The sequence below is a fragment of the Bos javanicus genome, chromosome 22, assembly GCF_032452875.1.
Source record: "Bos javanicus breed banteng chromosome 22, ARS-OSU_banteng_1.0, whole genome shotgun sequence".
Classification (NCBI taxonomy): domain Eukaryota; kingdom Metazoa; phylum Chordata; class Mammalia; order Artiodactyla; family Bovidae; genus Bos; species Bos javanicus.
This window is the reverse complement of record NC_083889.1, coordinates 10,925,147-10,949,809: the sequence shown is the minus strand read 5'-3', so window position 1 is coordinate 10,949,809 and position 24,663 is coordinate 10,925,147. Positions and strand designations below refer to the sequence as shown.

At 48.9% G+C, this 24,663-nt stretch overlaps 1 protein-coding gene across 1 annotated transcript in view; it reads right to left on the bottom strand.

Moving 5' to 3' along the window:
• The window catches only part of ITGA9 (integrin subunit alpha 9), a 364,229-nt gene extending 342,838 nt beyond the window's left edge, over positions 1–21,391 (bottom strand). Inside the window, exons 1-2 of the mRNA XM_061395904.1 lie at positions 20,916–21,391; positions 1,155–1,282 (exon numbers count right to left, since the gene is read on the bottom strand). Coding sequence (XP_061251888.1) covers positions 1,155–1,282; positions 20,916–21,100 — 313 coding nt within the window. The 5' untranslated portion in view covers positions 21,101–21,391. The remainder of the gene's footprint in view (positions 1–1,154; positions 1,283–20,915) is intronic.
• Between the last annotated feature and the right edge of the window lie 3,272 nt (positions 21,392–24,663).

The following is a 24,663-nucleotide window of genomic DNA, read 5'->3' as shown; positions in this document are numbered from 1 at the left end:
TGCAACAAGATGTAAATTGACTCCACCACCATTTATGTTGTTTAATTCATCCGACTTTTTTTCATAGCAAGACTTTTCACCAAGGAAGCAAATTGCTGATGTATATTACAAAGTAAGCTCCTTAATTTGTTATGGACCAGTAACAGCCCACAAACCAGTCATGGAGAATGCCACGGACACCTCTCCTATTCTGCTAAAGAGAGGCATGACAATTCCTCATTTAATGAAAATAATAGAAGATCTTGAGGAGAAAGGACTTTGGCGAAATCGAGGACTCGAAGTGATGACTTCCGTAAAATAACTGCTACTTTGAGAACCGACTCTGTGCCAAGCACAGTTCTGTGTATTCACTTCTATTATCCCATCAGTCCTCTCACAGTAATCCCTGTGAGGTGGCTATCATCCTTCTGATTTTACAGGTGAGGAAACTGAGGCCAAAGAGCCTCGGAGACATCCAGTGAGACATCCAGTGAGTCCCAACAAGTAACAGGCAGAGCTGGGCTCCGAACCCAGGCAGATCTGACGTCCAAAGATGATGAACTTTCCACCAGACCAAGGGGGCTTTTAAAAACACCTATCAATCATATCTTTGCCTACTTAAATCATAAAACCTAACATCACTTTTAATGGTACGTGGAACGGAATCCTAACACCTTACCCCAGTTCACCATGCCATCCTCCCCTGCTTCCATGGTCCCCTGCTTACCACTCCAGGGATGCTGGGGCTTGCTCTGGATTTTAAAATGCCACAAACTTTCCTCCCATTGGAGATTCTGCCTCTAGCACCTGCCCAGCTAAACGCTGTGCATCTTTCCAGTGTCAAAGTCACTTCCCCAGACCCTCCAATCTAGATCAGATCAAATACTCACCTCCCCTCTTCTCTGATCTTTATTTGTTTTAATGTCTCTTTTACCTACTAACTGGTAAGGCCCAGGATAGTAGGATCTTTGTTTGGTATATCCCAGTGCGTAGAAGTAATAGGTACTGAGCACAGATGAATGGATGGGTAGATGGATGGAAGGAAGGAAGGAAGGAAGGGAGAGAAGGAGGGAATGAAAGAGAGATGGAAAAGTGAGTGAATAGTTAGGAAGAAAAAGAGGATAGCATGAGGGTGCAGAACCCATCCCCATCTTGGCAGTGAAAAATCTACCCACCTCGAGCCATGTCCAGTTCGGTGCATCTCCGGTCAGGGTTGGTGTGGACTCGGCACTTAAACACAGCCCCAGGGGACTTCACTGAAGTGCTGTACTTGGAATCCGCCTTTGGTGCACCCACAAGGACCCTGCACATCAAGAATAAAGGGCATTCGGTCACAATCCAGTACCAGGCAAGTGCAGCCAATGCTAAATCCTCACCCAGCCGTGAGTGTGTTGTCTGAATGCTCTCTGGGAGATGTTCCCCAGAATTATACAGTGCTGAGGGTGGTGGTGGCGGGGGGAGAGGCAGAAGGAAGGGCCTCCTACTGTGAACCCGTCATGATTTTAACGTGCCTAGAGAACATCTGAGTTTGCTTGGGAACACATACCACCAAAGGGTTCCTATCCAGAATGTATAAAGAATTCCCCCAAATCAACAATGAATAATAGACCAAAGACTTGAACAGATGCTTGACGAAGGAAAAGCAGCCAATAAACAGGTGAAAAGATGCTCAACTCTGTCACCAGAGAAATCCAAATGAGACACCACTTCACATCCTGTAGAAGACTAAAACCAGAAAGACTGAAAACACCAAGTGCTAGCAAGGATACAGAGCACATGGGACCCTCACCCTTCCTGGGCACAGTGTGAACGATCACAACCACTTCGCAAAACAAATCAACTATACAGCTATAGAAAGCTATACAGGTGTCTGCCCTCAGACCCAGCAATCCGCTTTCTAGGAACATACACAGCAGAAACGCACACATACGTCTACAGGAGACACGCACAAAATATTGGGTCTGTAATGGCCCCAAACTAGAAGAAACCCTAAGAGCCATCAATGCTAGAAAAACTAAACTGTGGTGTAGAAACAGAATTCTATACAGCAACGAAAAATCAATGAACAGTCGACTGCAACCTCATGGACAAATCTCACAGACACTGAGCAAAAAATACAGGGGACAGTAGTGTACTCAGTGCCTGAGTCCGTTTATCTGACATTTAAAAGCAGGTGAAATTTCAGGGTGGTGTTAGAGGTCAGGAACACACTGACCTCTCGGGAGAAGAAGGCAGGGTATAACCAGGAAGAAGGGTTTCTGGAGGAAGGTGCTTGAAAATGTTCTCTTTTTCAAACTGAGTTGTGTTTATACAAATTTGTGAATAATTTAAAATTGTGAAATTTCATTAAAAATTTATGAATAAACAAAAAATGAGAAGTTTAGAAATGCCATTTCTACTGTGTCCCACTCTTGCTCCCCACCCCATGATATGTACCTTTAGGGTGACAGGAAAGAAGTAACAACAGAGTGAAATTATAAACCACAACCTCTAGCCCAAGGCACACCAGAGCTAGATGAGTTTGCCTACAACAGGGCAAGAACGTGGCTCTACGTCCTTCATCTTGAACCAAAAAGCTGCCCTGAGGATGTTGCTGCTGCTGAGTTGCTAAGTCATGTCCGACTGTTTGCAACCCCACAGACTGTAGCCCGCCAGGCTCCTCCTAGCCCATGGGATTCTCCAGGCAAGAATACTGGAGTGGGTTGCCATTTCCTTCTCTGGGGGATCTTCCCAACCCAGGAACTGAACCTGCATCTCCTACTTTGGCAGATGGGTTCTTTACCACTGAGCCACAAGGCAAGTCTGCCCTGGAGATGAACCATCGTCCCCAGCAGGACCCTACTCCCCAGAGGAGAAGAGCAAGATGTGCCAAGACGACAGAGAGACACATTTGGGTATAGAACATGTTACAAAAACAGTTCTGACCTAGAGTTTTGTCCCTAGTTTCTGCAAAGTAGTCAATGGAAGAGCTGTATCAGAGAATACCAAGCACCCTTGGTCAGGCACGGCTGGCACTGAGCTACAAGGACCTGTACAATGAAACTTTAAACAGAATCCATGCTCATGCTTAAAGAGCAGACAGTGCCACGCCACTCGCTCAGCGGAACAAGGGCCTATATCTGATTCTGTGAGTTGCCCATATCTCACGCAGCCCAGAAAGGAAGTGCAGTTCCCCTCCCAAGAGTATCAGGCATGTTATGAAAAAGCTCATGGCCCCCTGGCCTGGGAACGGAATGCATTCTCCTTTATGCATCTCTGGACAAGGTGACTAATAGCACAGGTTAGAAGGACCTTATACAGCCTCCCTAGGGCAGCAGAAAGCTGAAGCAGGCTCCTCTAACTCGTTTCTGAAAGCCTCCTTCATCTTGGGATCTCAAATGTTCACCCCAACCCTGGTCTCAGAATGACACTGCTCCCCTCGGACATTCCGGCTGAGCAAAGAGGTGTAGACCCTCAGATCAGACCATGGAGGACTGAGACCCTCAGACAGTCATTCAGCAAAGGCTGGCAGAGCCCACGAGGGACACCACCCTAATCTGTTCAGAGACATGGTGTCAGGTTCATAAGGAGCCACATGGGTCCCTGTGCTCAATCCTTCAACCCCCAGGGAACAGGAAGGGTCTCCTTACTGGAGCCTTTCTTTCCAGCTCAGTCTTAGAGTCTGTATATCTGATCCTGTGAGGAATCGAATCACACCACACTGGGTGTGAGAGGAGCCGGGCCCCCAACAGTGGGGGTTCCTATAAGCTGCCTGCTGCTGCTCAGTAACACCCCAGGATCTGTGCCCCCCTGACCCCGCACCCAGGGCTCCCAGGGCAACTCCCAGCCTCAGTCTCACCACGAGGGGCCACGGCTGCAGAATCCCAAGCAGAAGCGGGGCTGGAACCCACTGCCTCTGGAAATCTTAGCAAGCACTTTCCCGAGCATGCCACGACACCTCCATCACCCACACGAGGGCAGTCGGGCCAGTCTGTGGCTGCTCTCAGTCAAACGCAGAATGATCCTCTGAAGGAAACTCCAGTGAGAAGAAAGCCACATTAAGGGATCAATTTCCCCCCTGGCTTTGGGGGCTGAGCTTTGGAGTCACTGGAGCCGGCTCTCTCCGATGCTCGTTGTGTTTGCACAGGTGAGAGAAATTAGTAGTTTGCCATGTCTATGCTGAAACACCCACCACCCTTCCACAAGGCAGACTGCAGGAGCTGCTGCTGCTGCTGCTACTAAGTCGCTTCAGTCGTGTCCAACTCTGTGTGACCCCATAGACGGCACCCCACCAGGCTTCCCCGTCCCTGGGATTCTCCAGGCAAGAACACTGGAGTGGGTTGCCATTTCCTTCTCCAATGTATGAAAGAGAAAAGGGAAAGTGAAGCCGCTCAGTCGTGTCTGACTCTTTGCGATCCCACGGACTGCAGCCTACCAGGCTCCTCCATCCATGGGATTTTCCAGGAGCTGGGGAATGTCAAATTCCTCCTTCACTCCAAAAGCCCCATGGGACAGGGCTGGGTCCAGAAATTCCCACCAACTCCAAATTTATATCAGCACAGTGAATAAATGCTAACTGAAATCAGATCAGATCAGTCGCTCAGTCGTGTCCAACTCTTTGCGACCCCATGAATCGCAGCACGCCAGGCCTCCCTGTCCATCACCAACTCCCGGAGTTCACTCAGACTCACGTCCATCGAGTCAGTGATGCCATCCAGCCATCTCATCCTCTGGCGTCCCCTTCTCCTCCTGCCCCCAATCCCTCCCAGCATCAGAGTCTTTTCCAATGAGTCAGCTCTTCGCATGAGGTGGCCAAAGTACTGGAGTTTGAGCTTTAGCATCATTCCTTCCAAAGAAATCCCAGGGCTGATCTCCTTCAGAATGGACTGGTTGAATCTCCTTGCAGTCCAAGGGACTCTCAAGAGTCTTCTCCAACACCACAGTTCAAAAGCATCAATTCTTCCCGCGCTCAGCCTTCTTCACAGTCCAACTCTCACATCCATACATGACCACAGGAAAAACCAATAGCCTTGACTAGACAAACCTTTGTTGGCAAAGTAATGTCTCTGCTTTTGAATATGCTATCTAGGTTGGTCATCACTTTCCTTCCAAGGAGTAAGCGTCTTTTAATTTCATGGCTGCAGTCACCATCTGTAGTGATTTTGGAGCCCAGAAAAATAAAGTCTGACACTGTTTCCACTGTTTCCCCATCTATTCCCCATGAAGTGATGGGACCAGATGCCATGATCTTCGTTTTCTGAATGTTGAGCTTTAAGCCAACTTTTTCACTCTCTGCTTTCACTTTCATCAAGAGGCTTTTAAGTTCCTCTTCACTTTCTGCCAAAAGGGTGGTGTCATCTGCATATCTGAGGTTATTGATATTTCTCCCGGCAATCTTGATTCCAGCTGGTGTTTCTTCCAGTCCAGCGTTTCTCATGAGGTACTCTGCATATAAGTTAAATAAACAGGGTGACAATATACAGCCTTGACGAACTCCTTTTCCTATTTGGAACCAGTCTGTTGTTCCATGTCCAGTTCTAACTGTTGCTTCCTGACCTGCATACAAATTTCTCAAGAGGCAGATTCAGGTGGTCTGGTATTCCCATCTCTTTCAGAATTTTCCACAGTTTATTGTGATCCACACAGTCAAAGGCTTTGGCATAGTCAATAAAGCAGAAATAGATGTTTTTCTGGAACTCTCTTGCTTTTTCTATGATCCAGCGGATGTTGGCAATTTGCTAACTGAAATAGATGCTGCTAAAAAAAAACAAAAAAAAAAAACGCAAGAACTAAATGAGGGGGAGAATTCACTGTGTACAAAGGAAGGGAAATGGCTGCAAGAAACAATGGCAGGGGACTTTCCTGGCGGTGTAGTGATTAAGACAGCATTCCCAATGCAGGGGTCACAGGTTCCATCCCTGGTTAGGGAACTAAGATCCCACATTCCATACAGCACAGCCAAAAAATAGATCTACATTTAAAATAAAAAAGAAAGAAACAGTGGTCTATTCCTCTACTGGGTATCCAACCTGGAAAGCTTAAATCCCAGGATGGACTCTCCCAGCTGAGAGCTGAGACAGAGAAGCAAAAATTTATTTCAAAATCTAAAGTTGGAGAAGGGAGACTTCCCTGGTGGCCCAGGGGTTGGGTCACCACACTTGCACTGCAGGGGGCACAGGTTTGATCCCTGGTCAGCGTACTGGGATCTCACATGCCATGTGGCACAGCCCAAAAATAGAGAAAAAAAAATGTTGGAGAAAGGACTTGCTGAATCATACTTTCCTTCGAAGCCCAAGGTACTCAATGGTTCCAACAACAACAGCTGATGAAGTACCCGATTACCACCGTCTGGTTCAAACTCTTAATCAGCTGCTTGGAGGAGGAAGTTTCTTCCCCCCCAATTCCTGTGTGACAGGAAATGAAGCAAGAGATAAGGGGGCATGTGTGCATACATATGCCTGACATTCACAGGGTGGCTCGAGGGAGGACGAGCCTGTATCTCTGTGTTTACAGAACATCATGGCTTCCTCCACAGCCTGGCGCTGCTCTTTACCTAGGCTGCAGGCCAGTAAGGCTGCTCCACAGGCCAGCTAATGAGTTTGCCTCTTCTGAAGCCCTGCTCTTGGCCGGGCTGATCCTGAGAGAGAGGACCGAGTTCAGGGCATGCCACTGAAAAGATGACATTGGCTTTTTCTCTCACTCTGAGTTACACAGACATACCCTCCCCCTCAAATCTTTCCTGGCACTCTTGATAAGACAATAAGATGCTTCTTCCTTCTGTACAGTTACCATCTCAAGGAGCCGAGCGTCCCCGCCAACAGGCTCCTCATGAAAAATCATCTGGCTGCTTCAGACCTTTGCTTGACTTCAAGTTGCAGTCCTCAGAGCAGCAGCACGGAGAACCACTGGGAGCATAAGGGGAAGGCAGAATCTCAGGCTCCATCCCCTTTCCACTAGATCAGAACGTGTTTTCTGGGTCTTCCCTGGTGGCCCAGCGGCTAAGACTCTGAGGTCCCAATGCAAGAGGGCAGGATTCGATCCCTGGTCAGGGAACCAGATCCCCACATGTCGCAACTGAGAGTTCAAATGCCACAACTAAAGATCCCTCGTGCTGCCACGAAGATCAAAGATCCCGCACATAACAAATAAGACCTGGCACAGCCAGCCAAATAAATAAAAATAAAACAAATCTGTTTTAAAAAGAACATGCATTTTTTACAGACTCTCCAGGTGACTTCTAAGAAGGGTTCTAGAACCACCTACACTGATTACAAACAATCACTCTCACCTGGGGCCAGTATGAACAGATGACCCCTGAGAATCAAGCTCTCCTCTATCCCACTCCCAGTTAAAGATGCACAGAAACTGCCCAGGCCCTTCCCAGTCTCCTCCTTAACTCAGAACTCGGGTTCCTAATTACAAGGACCACCAGCCTGTATTGGGCACGGGGAGTATGCAGGTGTTGGGCTAGGCTCCCTCTGGGCTGAACTGCATTTCATCTTCACCACAAGCCTGCGGGAGGCACTGATATTATTCCTCCTTTACAGATGGAGAAGCAGGTGGCCACACGAGGTCATGGCACTCACCTGAGCCCACAGAGATGCCAAGTGCAGCACGCACCCTGGCAGTCGGGTGCAGTGCCCACTCCCCTACTCTGCCCTCCCCACATCAGCCAGAAAGGAGGAAAAGGGAGCCGACAGGTGCCAGCCGCTCACAGGTGTGACCTTGTCTGGAAAAGGTGCCTCATGCTCTGCAGGTGACCCTGCGCTTAAACTCTGGATTGGAGGCTCTGTCCCCAAAGGATGAGAGGAAGCCTTTCTCCTCCCCATAAGGCTGAACTTCACTCGCCTTCCCACTTTCCCAGAATATTCACTTTGCTGGTGCAAAAGTGCTGCCCAGAGGTTAGCCACCCCCACCCCCTCGCCCCACCCCGCCCCGCCACTCTGAAATTGTATTGAAGTAATGTGTGCATGTGGGCTCAGTCGTATCCGACTCTTTGCAACCTCAATGGACTGTAGCCCCATGGACTGTAACCCCCACAATCTGTAGCCCTGGGTTCTCCAGACCAGAATAGTGGAGTGGGGTGCCATTTCCTTCTCCAGGGGATCTTCCCCACCCAGGGATCAAACCCTCGTCCTGTGTCTCCTGCATTGGCAGGCAAGTACCAGCTGACCCACCGGAGAAGCCATTATTTACAGTTGATTTAAAATGTTCTGTTAATTTCTGCTCTACAGCAAAGCGACTGAGCTATTCATATATGCTGCTGCTGCTGCTGCTGCTAAGTCGCTTCAGTCGTGTCCGACTCCGTGCGACCCCATAGACGGCAGCCCACCAGGCTCTGCCATCCCTGGGATTCTCCAGGCAAGAACACTGGAGTGGGTTGCCACTGCCTTCTCCATTGTGTGAAAGTGAAAAGTGAAAGTGAAGTCACTCAGTCGTGTCCGACTCGAACCGAACCCATGGACTGCAGCCTACCAGGCTCCTCCATCCATGGGATTTTCTAGGCAAGAGTACTGGAGTGGCTTGCCATTGCCTTCTCCGATTCATATATAATCCTTTTCATATTCTTTTCCATTATGGCTTGTCACAGGATATTGAATATACAGTTCCCTGTGCTATACAATATGACCTTGATGTTTAGGAGAGAATAAAAGCAAAACATTCTCTGGTATAAATTGTACCAGTGTAGTCTTAGGTCAGTCTCCCAAGGCATTAGAAACAAAAGCAAAAATAAACAAATGGGACCTGATCAAATTTACAAGCTTTTGCAACAAGGAAACCTAGACAAAATGCAAAAACAACCTACAGAATGAGAGAAGATATTTGCAAACAATGCAACTGACAAGGGATTAATTTCTAAAATATGTGAACATCTTATACAACTCAACAACAACAAAAAAAACAAGCAACCCAAACAAAAAACGGGCAGAAGACCTAAATAGACATTTCTCCAAAGAAGACGTACAGAGGGCCAATAGGCACATGAAAAGATGCTCAATATCGATAATGACTGCGGCTGCTGCTGCTAAGTCGCTTCAGTCGTGTCCGACTCTGTGCGACCCCATGGACTGCAGCCTACCAGGCTTCTCCGTCCATGGGATTAGAGAAATGCAAATCAAAACTACAATAAGGTGCCGCCTCTCTAAATGAGCAGTTCACGCACCTATCTGGAAATGTGGGCCCATCTGTTCATCTGCCGGCCCCAGCCATGCTCATGGATTGTCTGATTTCCCGTCCGAGGCAATCCTGCCAGGCAGCGTTTCGTGTTTTTACTGAGACGATGGGCACACTGCTCGTAAGTGGCAGGGCTGGGGTCTGAACCCAGGGGCCCACGTCCAAGGGCATGCTCTTTCCAGTCCCTGTGAACTCCCTCCTATGTGGCAGGTTAAGTGCGCTCCATTTTTCCAACACAGCCACTTCCTTGGTTGACCCGTGTCGGGGGAAGCTGGTCACCAGGGCTCCCATCCAGCCACCCATCCAGCTCTGAACCTACCCCTCACCCTCTGAGAGCAAACCACGGGTCAGTTCCCCAGGGACACAGGTAGTAGGAAAGGGTTGAACCACAGCTGCCTCCTCGGGAAGGCTTGGAACGGACACTGTCCCCAAGGTTTCCTCTCTCCCACAAATACCGCAGCAGTGATTCGGAGGCCGAAACTACAGCCAGATCAAGGACAGCAAGTGGGGATTAAAAACCTTAAACCCATTAGGTCTGCTTTCAGGCATTTGATCCCCAAACCAAAACTTCCCCGGGGACCCATGTTTTAGTTACAGGAGTGGAATTCAATCGCTGCATGTCCACCGCACCTCAGGGAAACCCCAGGAATCACTCCATGTCCATTCCTAGGCAAAACACAGCCAGGACTGGATGAGCCGGAGCCAGGAAAGTTACCCGACCATGCCAAATCCTGCACTCCCTGAGAAGGAAACTGGTGGAATTCCACGACCAACGGGGAAAGAACAGAGTCACAGGGAAGGGCCCGCCTCGGAGAGGAATTAAACCCCCTTGGCCGCCCTGGATGGGAATAAAGGGTCCTCAGAGGCTGCTGCCCCGGCCAGGGGCTCAGGCCCTGATAGATACACCCAGAGACGGAAACATGGCAAAGAGCTGAGGTTTTCCTTCCCCACCTGAGAGCATTAGGTAGACATTAAAATCTGAGAGCCAGAGCACGTTGCAGAACTCCGGAAACCTGGGTCTTGAGGTCTTCCTATTGGTTTCTTGAAAAAATTTTTCTTCTCTAAGAAAAACAGGTCAATACTTTTACATTTACTTTTTTTTTTTTTTTTTTGGCTAAGATCCTCACCAGCTCCTTGGAAGTGTGGATTTAGCTCCCAGACTTATCTGGATGCTGGCATGAAGGACAGGGCTCCCCAGAATAGGAATGGCTTCCAATCTGCTCTCTGAGAGAAGGAAGAGCCATGCGAAATGACAGGTTTTATCGCACCCTTGTCAGAATGGCCATCATCAAAAAAGACTGCAGATAACAAATGTAGAGAAAAGGGAACCCTCCCACACTGTTGGTGGGAATGGAAACTGGGGCAGCCACCATGGAGGTTCCTTAAAAACCTGAAAATAGAATCCCCATACGATCCACAATTCCATTCCTAGAAAACAAAAACACTAATTCGAAAAGATACATGCATCCCAATATTCACAGCAGTATTATTTACAATAGCCAAGACTTGGAAGCAACCTAAGTGTCCAGCGACAGATGAATGGATAAAGATGTGGTATATATACAATGTGATATTACTCAGCCACAAGAAAGCAAGCAAATGGCAAAATTTCAAGAACATGGGTGGACTTGGACGGTGTTATGCTTGGTGAAATAAGTCAGAGAAAGACACATACTATATGCAATCACTCATGTGTGGAACCTAAACCATAAAACAAAAAAATGAACATAACAAAACAGAAACAGACTCAGATACAGGGAACTAGTGCTCGCCAAAGGGGAGAGGGAAGCAGGGAGGAGCAAGACAGTGGTAGGAAATTGTGCGTGTGTTAGTCACTCGATCGTGTCTGACTCTTGCGACCCCATGGACTGTAGCCCACCAGGCTCCTCTGTCCACAGAATTCTCCAAGCAAGAATACTGGAGTGGGTTGCCATTCCAGTTTCCACGGGATTTTCCTGACCTAGGGATTGAACCCAGGTCTCCGCATTGCAGGCAGATTCTTTACTGCCTGAGCTACCAGGGAAGCCCTAAAGAGGTACAAATTACTGTACATAAAATAAATAAGCTACAAGCATACATTGAACAGCACAGGGAATGTAGTCAATATTTTATAATTACTTTATAAGAAGTATAATCTATAAAAATATTGAATCACTATGTTGTACACTTGAAACACATAATATTGTAAACCAATTATACTTGGATTTTAAAAAGATTTTTAAAAACTTCAGGCTTTACAGTCCCACAAGTCTCCTATGAAAGTAGCCAACTCAGATCTTTGGAAACAGACGTATGAATAAATAAACAAAAATGCAGACTGATGCTGGGCATGACCAAAATTTTACAGACGACACATAATAAAGAGCGTCTCATTCATTTCTGTATGGAGTGCTGACACTCAAATTTTGATAAATGAATGAATCAACAAATGCTCTGAAAGCAAAATTTTAGCATCTGAAGTCAGGATGAAGATCATTAGCTTGGAATGCTGGCTCAAAGAAACAGGAAGAAACAGCTACTCAGATTTATCCAGGTTCTACTACGTGGTACACGTTATGTTTCAGGCTTTGCAGACATAATCTCATTTAATTCCCCCCACAATGTCATGCAGTACAAACTCTCCTTGTTCCTCTTTCACAGAGGAGAGACTGAGGCTCAAACACCTAAAGCAACTTGCTAAGAACACACAGCTTCTAAATGGGGGCGAAGGCAGGCTGGCAGGGCCACTGTACATCTCGGCAGCGCACCTGCTATGGCTCAGACCACAGATTTGGTTGTTGCTAGGGAACCAGGTGGCAACCCACTCCAGTGTTCTTGCCTGGAGAATCCCAGGGACGGGGAGCCTGGTGGGCTGCTGTCTATAGGGTCGCACAGAGTCGGACATGACTGAAGTGACTTAGCAGCAGCAGCAGGGAACCAGGGGCCCTAAGGAAGGCAGAGTCAGGAAGGACCCCACTCCCCTGAGTGTAGAACATCCACTTCAGGACCCGAGCTGGTGGAGAGGTGGTGCCAGGACCCTGCATACTGCTGCCCTTCGAGGGGCCTGCACACAGCCAACTTTGCTCTGGGGTGTGTGCGTGTTGCAGCATTTCCAGGCTAGACAGTCCAGAAGGGCTGGGAGAGGTTCAACATACCAACAGATGAACTGAGATGGAAGAAATTCATCCCATGCCTTTTTGATGCTGAGCTTTGCAGGGGGCGGGGGGCAGACCTAAATCATCTTTGCTCTCATACTTCTGGCCATTTATACAGAAATTCTGAGTCTGAGTGGGTTTCTTTAACAATATTACAAATCCAGGGGTGAATCCTGAACACCAGCAGAGGTGGCATCCTTCCCCATCTACTCTCCAAAGGAAACTTTTTCAGTAAGCCGTGGGAGCCAGGAGCACTCAAGGGAGCAGATGGAGGGAGGGAAACCCAGAGAGGTTAGGATGGATACAGGGAATTCCAGAACGTTCCATATTTCCTAGGACATATCTGTCCTAACTGTGACCTAGGGTGAGCGAAGACCCTACAAACATCCCTGGCAGGATGACTGGTCCCTCTTTCCTGAGGGACTGAGCATCTCTGGAAAGCAAAACCCCAGTATCTCCACACAGGTAGCCAGTGGGTCCTGAATAAACATCTGCAAAGGGTGTCATTGGTAAGCTTCCAGAACCTTCTCAGGAAAGCAGGACAGAGTCTCACAACACAGATGTCTGGGTGCCTTGAGGCCCTAAACTCTTCTTGAGAGGCAAAGGTGCAGGCCTCAGTTCAACTACTCTGTCCCTCCATGCCTCAGTTTCCCCCTTGTGAATGAGGCTACAATGACGACTAGCTGAAGCAATTGTAGGGAATGTTGAGTCAATACACATGAAGCAGGTAGAACGGTACTCAACATGGGCTAAGCAATCAGCAGTGCTGTGGCTGCTGCTGCTACAAATTTAAACTCGTAACAAGAGTCCCAGAAAAGCAGAAACTGGGGACCAAGTGACCCTGTGGTTTCAAAGACTGGATTCTCACCAATCTTGGATTCGCTTTCACTTCCTAAGGCTCCCTCTAGCAAAAAAAAAAAAAGGTGATGATCAAACACTTTTCTCTGCTTCGGCCTCAGTTCAACTACTCTGTCCCTCCAAATCCACACGGCTTAAGGCTTTGTGGGTCACAAGATACCAGGGTTGCAGCTCTGGTCAGAGGCTCAGGATAAGGTGGGAGCTCTCTTCCTCCTCCGCCCCTCGCCTGTGATTTCCCCGAGGTCAGGAAGAGTCACCCTGCAAGTCTGCTTCGGGGCTTATCCTAACAGCCCAGAATCCCAGCACTGCCTGGGCTGATACAGCAGGATGAGCAGGAGCACAGATTATCCCTGCCACGCCACAGGCCGAGGGACACACCTCACACGACCCTTCACACATGACGGGCTCCGTGTCTACCACTGAGCCCAGCACCTCGTCCATCGGGCTGCAAGGGGACAGTGAGCTGACAGCCGCCAGCTGCCGCCCCTTTCAGGCAATCAAGCTGAGGCCAGGCCTTCCCCAGGCAACCACGGGAGCTGACTATGATCATATGGGGTGCTGGGGATTGGGGATGCCCCTGTTGAGTTAGCTAAGACTTCTTCTTACTGATGTTTATTGAAGTATAGTTGAATTACAACGTTGTTAATTCCTACTATAGAGCAAAGTGATTCAGTTGTGTGTATATATATATATTATATATATATACACATTCTTTTTAAATATTCTTTTCCACTATGGCTTATCATAGGATATTTTTTAAATTGGAGGACAGTTACTTTACAATGTTGTGTTAGTTTCTGCTGTACAGCAATGTGAATCAGCTGTTAAGTATACTTATATCTTATTCCTCTTGACTCTCCCTCCCACCCCCTCATCGCACCCATCTAGGTCATCACGGAGCACCAGGCTGAGTTCCCTATTCTATACAGCAGCTTCCCCCTAAGTTGACTGAGACTTTTATCAGGCCCGCATCACCGTCTGAGGCTTTCCCTGCCCAATTCTATTTCATCTCCCCTGTTCTTTCATCCGCCTTACTCCCCGTACCCATAATTCTTTTCAACTCCTATCTCTGTCTTAGCATCTGCTTCCCAGAGGACCCAGACTGACCGAGGGCCCCAGTGCACACTGATTAGCCAAGGCTGGAATGGACCCTGGTCAAGGCATGTAACTCCGTGAGCCTTACTTCTCCATCTGGCAAACTAGACACCAGTCACCATGTGGTCCTGAAGATTCCCCTAGAGACTATCATACTTGTGAAAGATTGGACCTCTTGCAGATGCCCAGCAAGTCCTATCTGATGGGGTCATTTGTTTTGATTTCTTAAAGTTACACTTCTTAAAGTTTCAAGTTAAACCCTTGAAAGCAAGTGGTTTCTGAGAACACCATGGCTGCTTTTAATAAATGTGACAACAGCATCCTCCGCAGACAGATCACAATGGGAGTTATCAGAAGGAGACCGTTTCCTGACCAGCAGCAGCTCGCTGGGGACTCAGAGCTGGCCGGGGCCCGGCCCTTCACACTCTCACACTCTGGGCTGTTAGAGACTGGCTGGAGAGAGTCTGTCTTCTTGCCTTGGAAGGTTCTCTCCGGAGTGTGACAGCTGCCTCTGCCCCGGCCAGTGTTCAGCACTAGCTCAGGAAACAGCACCCTTGCCAGTTTCTTGAGATCTTCAGGGAAATGTCACGGAAACCCTCAAGGGATGCTGTCCAGGGCCCCTTAGAACTGGGGCCTCATACGCGTGTCATCTCTTCTTGAGCACTTTCAAAAAGCAGGCACTGCAGGGCTAGTAAGAACCTGGAACAAGATCTGAAAAAGCTACTTCCAGAAAACCCAGATGGGGAAGTGGGGTTACAGCCCAGCCTGAGAGCTGGGCAAAGACCTCGCCACAGGGGTTATGAGACAGCCTGGCTGCCACCAGCATCTCTGGGTGCCTCTGCACAAAGCCAGGTCGGGGTGGGGAACAGGGCCCATGGTCCCAGCATCCCCCTTCCAAAGGTTCTATTTTCATGGGGCTCTTTTCTGCCTATCAGAACTCCCCCTGCCTGCCTGAGGACCTGCCCTCCCACATCGGAGCCCACATCTTATTTCTGCCTGACGTACAAGGCGAGAAGCCCACAGTCTTCTCATCCATCAGGCTGAGTGGATTTTTCATTCTTGAATCGCTAGCCCTCAGCATAGAGCAGGCACTCCAATGTTTGATGGATGAAAAGAGGCTGACAGCTATTAAGTTTTAATTAAATGTAAGCTCCCTCATTTCAGTTTTAATACTCAGATATGCAGAGGCTGACTTTTTTTTCTTGGTTACATTGCCTTTGGATCTCTATTGAGCTGTTTAAGACACAAGTCAGGGACTTCCCTGGCAGTCTGGTGGTTAAGACTTCACCTTCCAATGCAGGGGGTGCCAGTTTGATCCCTGATCAGGGAACTAAGATACCACATGCCTCATGGCCAAAAAATCAAAACATAATACAGAAGTGATATTGTAACAAATTCAATAGTAACTTAAAAAAAAAAAAAAAAGACACAAGTCATTGCTTCAAACAAGCACTGGAACTCTCCACAATGGTGAAAATGTTCTGTGTGCTGTTGAAAACAGCACCCATAAGGCACCTGTGGCTACTGACAAGTTGAAATGTGGTGGTGTGACTGCAGGTCTGAATTCTTCATTTTATTTGGCTGCAATTTTTTTTTTTTTTTTTGGCTACACTGTATGGGATGCAGGATCTTAGCTCCCCAACCAGGGATCAAACCCATGCCCTCAGCAGTGAAAGCACAGTCTTAACCACTGGACCACCTGGGAAATCCCTGGTAGTAATTAATTCAAATGGCAATACAGCTGGCTCGTGGCCACTGCACTGGCAGTGCAGAACCAGCTAGCTTGTTCTCTTAATTCTCAAGCTTCATGCAAATGAGAGGATGCCATGTTCCCCTCGGCTCTGAATCGCCTCCTGTTCCTCACTGAGTGATGCTCAGACAACCTTAACAAAGCGAATGCCGGCGCCTCTTCCATTTCCGAGCACTTGCTCTGGGCCGGAGCACAGCCGTCTTGATGTGTCCCGGGAGATGGGGCAGGAAGCACGTCTCCAGAAAGGAAGCCAGGGCACCCAACCGCCTCAGACTCCGGGGCGTCTGGGGCCCAGAGGAAGGAGGGGAGGGGAGGGTGTGAAAGAACCCCGTTCCGGGGCCTGGACGCCTGCCGGGCTGCATGTATTTATCTCACAGGGTGTCACAGTTGTCTGCCCTGCAGCTGAGGGACTGTCCATGTCTACAGGAAGGGGACAGAAATCTGCTCTGTCCGTGTTCCCTGGTACCTCTTGCTTGTTGTTCAAATGGGGCAAGAAGAGCTGGGGGTGGCAGGTTTGGGAGAGGACGCTAGCTCAGGGCAGGCAGACAGGGATCACTGGGAAAAAACAGAAACCGAGTCCCTTGCTGTTTGCATCCAAACCGATACCAGCGACGTCTATCACACTCCCTGGGGTACTGCAGTCCATCTGGCCAGGGGGACAACGCTCACTGCCCAGAGCATGCGGCAGAGGCCACTCAAGCCACACCCTCGGAGAGAGGTGGGGTCGTGCTCCGTTCTCAACGCAGCATGACTGCAAGTGCAGGATGAGGGTCCGCGGCTCAGAAGGCAAGCCCCCCACCACCACCCCACACACGGAGAGCTAGGACCTCAGGTCAGTGACAATTCTGGTTTAAAAACGAAATGCTTGGAATGCTCAGTTATGGGGTTCGAGAAGACACAGACTAGTCCCCATAACTAGTTCTGCTGACAGAGCACATGCGGGTGCTCTGTGATGTGTGCCTGGGGGGCCCTCGGTCCGGGGACCCCTCCTCTCTGACCCCTGCAGAGCCCCCACTCTCCCCGCCACGCAGCACTCCCCTCCCTCCTTACCTTACACAAGACAAATCCTCCCACCTGTAAAAAGGTGTTTAATTAGCATGAGGCAAAACTATTAAACCATGAAAGACTGAATGAAGAAGCTACAGAATAATCTCTGCTCAAGAAGAAAGACGAAAGACATGAGGTTTAGTGAACACTGCCTTCTGTTCCATTCAGAGTTTCAATACATGACTTTTCCTCGTCAAGTCTACCACTTACACCCAACCCGACTCTGTCATCTTTTTGAAGTCTCCTTCATGTAGGTGGCTCTGCTCCCCCATTGGACTGGAGCAGCCCTTTGGTACATTACTCCACAATTAATACCTCCCCCTAAAGTTCACATTTCAGCTTCATTGGCACTATGGAAACTCAGAGAAAACGCCTGAAAGCCTCCCTCCCTCTCTGACAGAGTGATTCTAAGCCCAGGAACTTATGCAAAGGAAATAATTAAGGATGTCCGCAAGGCTTTTGTTAGAAGGATGTTTACCCTGCTGCTGTTTATAATCGTGAATCATTGGAAACAACTTGCCTGTCCCTCAAGCAAAGCTAAAAGATCCAGGACCCAAGAACTGCCTGGTAGGTAGAGCCCAACCATCAGTCACTAAGTCAATCAACAAACCCCAGAGCTGAAAGTTAAGGTAGAGACCGAGTAGCAGTTCCAGATTCCACAGGGCCTGAATCCTACAAATACAGGACAACTACCCTTAAGAAAATGAATACAAAATTATGAGTACAGAATTAAGCACAGGGCCTGGGTAGAGGCCTATGCAAGTGGGAGGCCTTTGGAGGAAGTTTCATGATTATCACAGTAAGTCTAGCCTCTAAAGATAGAAGGAAAAGAAAGAAGAAAATAGGAGATGCTGGAAGTCTCTTCCTTCAAAGGCCATGGTATACCAAGACTGGGCAACCCAGTCAGCAGAGAATAATGTTCAAGGTCTAAGACCAAGAAGCGAGAGAAGGGAGACAAGATGCTTGGCGCTGGTTGAGTCGCTCAGTCATGTCTGAGCCCATGGGCTGTAGCCCGCCAGGCCCCTCTGTCCATGGGATTCTCCAGGCAAGAATACTGGAGTGGGTTGCCATTCCCTTCTCCAGAGGATCTTCCTGATGCAGGAATCAAACCTGGGTCTCCTGCATTGCAGGCAGATTCTTTACTGACTAAGCTATGATGAAAGCCCAAGATGCTTGGAAGAAACAGCAGAAGGATACAAGTCAAGGAGATAAGCAAGAACTAGTACAAAATCAAGGCAGTGTGGAGTAGGGGAGAGGCAAAGGAAAAACTGCTTTAAATAGATCACAGGAGGGATTAGTTGGTACTTGAAAATTTATAGGGACAAGAAGTCAGATAAAAAGAGCAGGCTGTTGGGAGATTGGGATTCTACTATGTGTAAAATAGGAAATTAATGAGAACCTACTGTAGAGCATAGGGAACCCTACATAATACTCTGTGGTGATAGAAAGGGGAAGGAAATCCAAGCAAGAGGGGATATACATACATGTATCACTGATTCACCTTGTACAGTGGAAACTAACATGACACTGTAAAGCAACTATACTCCAAGAGAATTTAATAAAAATAAGTCGTGGAGATGTAATATGCAGCACGGTGACTATAGTTAACAATATTGTATTGCATATTTAAAAGTTGCTAAGAGAGTAGTAAGTCTTCAAAGTTCTCATGGCACACCAAATTGTAACTGTGTCTGATGACCGATGTTAGGATGAACTTATTGTGGTGACCATTTTATAATATATATGTATATCAAGTCATTATGCTGTACACCTGGAATTAATGTTATGTGTGAATTATATCTCAATAATAATATAAAAAAAGAATAAGAAAAAAAAGAGCAGCCCACTCAGTATAAGAAGCAGAGAGAAAGCTTTTGAGACCAGCAGCCTGGCTGTGATGAGGGGCTCCTCTGAATCCCTGAAATATCTGCCCCACATCTCCCGTGACACCACGGCCACTAACCAGCATGACCCTCCATCCTCAACCCCTCTCTGCCACATACCCTGGGTCTTTCCCTGCACTTGCCAAATTTATTCACATCACACAGGCTTTCCTCATCCCCTTTTTTAAAACAAAGCAGACTGGGAACATCCCTGGTGGTCCAATAGTTAAGACTGTGCTTCCACTGCAGGGGGCCCAGGTTTGATCTCTGGTTGGGGACCTAAAGATCCTACATGCAGTGCGGCTTGGCCAAAAGACTTTAAAAACAAAAAAAGCAGACTGAACTCTTTTTCCAGGTCTTGACTCCCCCTACTTGCTCTGAGCTAGGGCAGCTTCCACCTGCGGCCCGTCCAAGTCCAGGAGGTAGGTCCTGGCAGCTCTCTGTACGGTAAAGGTCCTCCCGCATCAGTGATGCTTCAGCTTCCCCGCCTGCCCCTCCTCAGCAGCCCCCTGCCCCGACTAGTCCTATTTTTGACAGCCCTCCCCACATGCTTTGTGCCAAGGTCACACGGTCCCGGAGCCTAGCCTCGGATCCTGGGATGTGTTCTCTACCTGCTCCTGCCCAGGCCACCTTCTCTACCAAATTCAAAGTCCACAGGGCACACTGAGTACACGGGAGGACACAGAAAAGGTGTCAGCCTGCTTTGCTGTCAAGGGGGGATTTGGCAATTGCAGGAAATGACAGTTGGCCTTTAACTCAGGAACTGGGGTAAACAGTAGGGAGGGAGACAGGGAACTGGGCAGGAGCTACACAAAGACCTTCAAAGCTGGTTCTCCTGGAGGCAGCTCTCCTAAACGTCATGATTGTTAAAGGGCTGGCAGGTCACAAAGTTCCCGATTTTCCAGGAATGCTCAAGACGAATCTACCAACCCTCCCAGTTCCATCAGTCTCTGTCCAATTCCAGGCGGAACTGCAAGCTGAGCACAGAGGAGGTCTTTGCCCTTCCAGCCTGCAATCCCTAAGGATGCTCACAATAAAACCAGTCCAGGACTAGCTGCCGCCTAGGCCCCACTGGGGAACTATCCACCCTCTAACTCTTTGAGGAGTGCCTGACCCCTCCTGGGGTTGTTTCATTTGCCCTTAGACGGGAGGAAAGGGCCAAGGAGAGACCAACCTCCCTGGTGCTTCTCCTCTGGGGTTGGCCACTCAAGCTCTGTGCCCCTTTGCAGATGGTGCCTAATGAGGAGAGCTCTCAGGGGGACTTTCAGGGGGCAGCTGTCCTCCTCGACCTCTATACAGTGCTTGTCTCCAGGGCAGCCGCCTCCATGTGTGGTGAGACCCAGGCCGCCCCAGAAATCACTCACTAGCCAGCCCTACCGGCCTTGTCACTGAGTGTCCTGGATTGTCCCCCTTCCCTGCCTTCCCGACCCTCTCGGCTCGCTTCCCCAGAGGGCCTGATGAGCCTGAGGACCACTCAGTTGGCATCTCCCCCAGGAACACCGAGCCCACTCCCCCTCGCATTTCGCGGTTACACCGCTTCCAGCTGCAAAGCCGGCAGGAGACGCTTAAACCGGGAGAGTTGGGGGGTCGGGGGGTGTCACCAAGAGTTCTCGAAACTGAGAAGTCTGCCGGTCACCCCGGAGAGGGACGTTCGAGGTGCTGGCCCGGCCTCCCGAGCCCCGTGGAGGCAGAGGAACCAAGTTACTTCGCGCCCCTGAGTTAAGCCGAGACTGCCTGGGAGGCCGAGGGGCAATCCCGGCGGTTCTCCCACCCGGAGAGGCGCCCGGCCCCCTCCTCCTGGGGAGCCCACCGGGTCGTCCGGGAGCGGAGACCGTGTCTTCCCTCGTCCCTTCTTTTCCTAGGCGGCCGGGCTGCACGCAACGGAGACATTTAAATCGCCCCCTCGGGACGGCGGCATGGAGAGGCCGGAAAGGCGGCGGCGGCCTCGGGGCTGCAGCGGGACCGGGCCGGGCCGGGCCGGGCTGCGGTCGGGGTCCGGGCCGGGAGGGCACTCACCAGCGCGTGTTGTCGTGGAAGTGCTCCAGCACCGCGTAGCCGAAGAAGGACCCGGCAGGACCTTGGAAGCGCACTGGGCGCTGCGGGTCCAGGTTGTAGGCGCCCGCAGGGGTCCCTGCAGCCACCAACGCCAGGAGCAGCGCGCGGAGCCCCCCGGCGCCCCTCTGCGCCGCCGAGCCGCCCATCCCCAGCTGGCCGCCGCCCTCCCCTGAGCCCCGCGAGCAGGGTGCCGAGCGCGCCGGCGGAGGGGCCGAGGGGTCCGCCGACGGCCGAGAGTCTCCTGGGGGCCGGAACTCTGCGCTCGGGCTCAGGAGGGACGCGGTGCCGGGCTGGGGGCGGTGGGCCGAGCGGGAGCCGTAGGACAGCACAGGGGCGGCCCGGAGCGGCCGGCGTCCTCTGTCCAGCCGAGAAGTGTGCGCGCTCGGAGCGAGTGGGTCCCGGGCCGGGCGGCGCTGGACTGCGGAGAGGCGCGCCCGCGGGGTGGGCGGCCTGAGTGGCCGGCGGCGGAACGGCGCAGCAGCGCTCCCTGCGGGCCGCGAGCCCGGCACCACCTCCCGCGGCCGCGGAGGAGCCCAGAGACCCGCCCCAGCGCCCAGTGTCCCCGGCGAGCCCTGGGCGCCGGGTCCTGAGCCCACCCTACTTGTATTTTGTGTTTTTACTCTTTATTTCTTGATATGTCTTTGTAGGAACCATTAATTTTATTAATTTTTTTAAAGAACCCACTTTTAACGTTAATGATTTTATTTCTGTAACGCATTTACTTTCCAATTTTAAAATTTTATCAATGTTTTTTACCTTTCTTTTCTTCTACTTTCTCTAGATTTGCAACATTTTTCTCTAGTACCATGAGATGAACGCTTAGATTTTTAGCCTTACGATTTTTCTTTTTCTAATATATATTATTTGTAATATGCATTATATATAAATATTATACTGCTCCTTGGAAGAAAAGCTATGACCAACCTAGACAGCATATTAAAATACAGAGTACTTACTTTGCCAACAAAGGTCTGTCTAGTCAAAGCTATGGTTTTTCCAGTAGTCATGTATGGATATGAGAGTTAGACCATAAAGAAAGGTGAGCGCCAAAGAATTGATGCTTTCGAACTGTGGTGTTGGAGAAGACTCCTGAGAATCCCTTGGACAGCAAGGAGATCCAACCAGTCCATCCTAAAGGAGATCAGTCCTGGGTGTTCATTGGAAGGACTGATGCTGAAGCTGAAACTCCAATACTTTGGCCACCTGATGCGAAGAGCTGACCCTGATGCTGGGAAACATTGAAGGCAGGAGGAGAAGGGGACGACAGAGGATGAGATGCTTGGATGGCATCACTGACTCAATGGACATGAGTTTGAGTAAGCTCTGGGAGTTGGTGTGGACAGAGAAGCCTGGTGTGCTGCACTCCATGGGTCTCAAAGAGTCAGACACGACTGAGCAACTGAACTGATGATACACGTGTACACACACACACTAAATTTCCCTGTGAGCACTGTTTGAGCTGTAATTCCACAAGTTCTAACATGTTGAAAATATGATGACAAATGTAGGCTTTTGTTGTTGTTCAGTCACTAAGTCCTGTATGACTCTTTGCCATCCCATGGACTGTAGCCTTCCAGGCTCCTCTGTCCACATGCGCATTAAAAAAAAGGTATGAGGGAGTTCCCTGGTAGCCTAGTGGTTAGGATTCTGCGCTTTCACTACCATTGCCCAGGTTCAGTCCCCAGTCAGGGAACTGAGATCCAGTGAGCCACAGATCATGTCCCCCTGACAAAATAATAATAATAATAGAGATGAGGAAACTAAGGCACTGAGGCTAAGTGATTTATCTGAGTGTCCCAGGATGAACAGCAAGGATTCAAAGAGAGGTCTGAGTGGGGAGAGGGCAGGGATAATATGGGGGTGGAGGAGTGGGAGATACAAACTATTAGATGTAAAATATGCTTAAGGATGTATTTTGCAACATGGGGAACACAGTCAATATTTTATAATAATTGGAGTGTAACCTTTTGAAATTATATTTTTAGAATTTTTAAAAGAATGGACATAATCAAAAAAATTGATAAAATATAAAACAAGTAAGCAATAAATAAAATTAATAATGCCCCCCCCCAAAAAAGAGGTCTGGATGTTTACCTGAAACATTAGTTATGGTTACAGTTGAGATTGTGGGCTATTCTTGCTGACTTACACATCATCTATCCATCTATCTTCCTACTTACCTATCCACCATCTATCTATCCTTTTGTACTGCCTAAGTTGTCTACAGAGAGCCACCAATGGGATGTAGAAGATGCTCTATCCATAAAGCCAAAGCATTCATCAAAGTGAAATCCTGTTAGAATAGCCTGGCCTCTGTTGAGGGGCCGAAACTCACTTGCACTCCCAGCATAGGTTAAGGAGACCAGCCAACCTATGGAAGAAAGTTATCCTTACCATATTGTCAAAGAAGGGAGAGAAAGCAAAAGGGCCAAGATCATTCACAACCTGATAATCACTCTAAATGATTGATACATGGCTTAATATGCTTGTTGATGTTAATTCTTCAGAAGTTGCCGACTTTATTTTTTTATGTAAGACAAACTACATTTCCACATGGTTTTGAAATCCAGAAAGTTCATAGGAAGGGCAAGTACTATCACCAAACCTTCAACTATAATAGCAGGCAGAGATTTAAACAAATACTTTACCATTGAATTATTTCATATGCCAAAAACTCCCACTGTTATTATCGAGTGCAATATTTCCAACCTGCTTCCATGCTCAAAACAAATGTTTTTTTCCAGAGATCCAAATTTAGTGAAACTGCTTTAAGTAACAACCATCAGTGTTAGAATAGGTAATGCCACATTTTTAAAACATGTCTTCAGTTCAGTTCAGTCTCTCAGTTGTGTCCAACTCTTTGCGACCCCATGGACTGCAGCACACCAGGCCTCCCTGTCCATCACCAACTCCCAGAGTTCACCCAAACTCATGTCCATTGAATCAGTGATGCCATCCAGCCATCTCATCCTCTGTCGTCCCCTTCTCCTCCTGCCCTCAATCTTTCCCAGCATCAAGGTCTTTTCCAATGAGTCAGCTCTTTGCATCAGATGGCCAAAGTATTGGAGTTTCAGCTTCAGCATCAGTCCTTCCAATGAACACCCAGGACTGATCTCCTTTAGGATGGACTGGTTGGATCTCCTTGCAGTCCAAGGGACTCTCGAGTCTTCTCCAACACCACAGTTCAAAAGTATCTATTCTTTGGCACTCAGTTTTCTTTAAACATGTCTTACCTCAATCTAAATATTAAGACTATCATGGCACTTGTCAAAAGATAAAAATTTTTGAATGGTATTTCTAGGTTGTGGTTTAGGGCAATGAGTAAGGAGCTCTGGTGCTTATAATCCCAGTGTGGTGGGTTGTCGGATGGATAGCCTGTGGAGGGTGCCAGGACAAAAGCCCCACAGACTGGGTGGCTTAAACAACAGCAATTAATTTTCTAACAGTTCTGAAGGCTGAAAGTCCAACCAACATCAAGTTGCCAGCAGGGCTGGTGACTGGTGGGAGCTCTCCCCTTGCGCTGCAGCCAGCCACCTTCTTGCTGTGTGTCATTCAACCTCTTCCTCATGTAAATGCATGGAGAGAAAGCCAGCTCTCTGATGGGTCTTCTTATAAGGGCACTAATCCTATCGGGGAGGGGCTCCAGTCTTATGACCTCTTTTAACTTCAGTTACTTCCTTACTTGGAGTACAGTCACACTTGGGGGTTA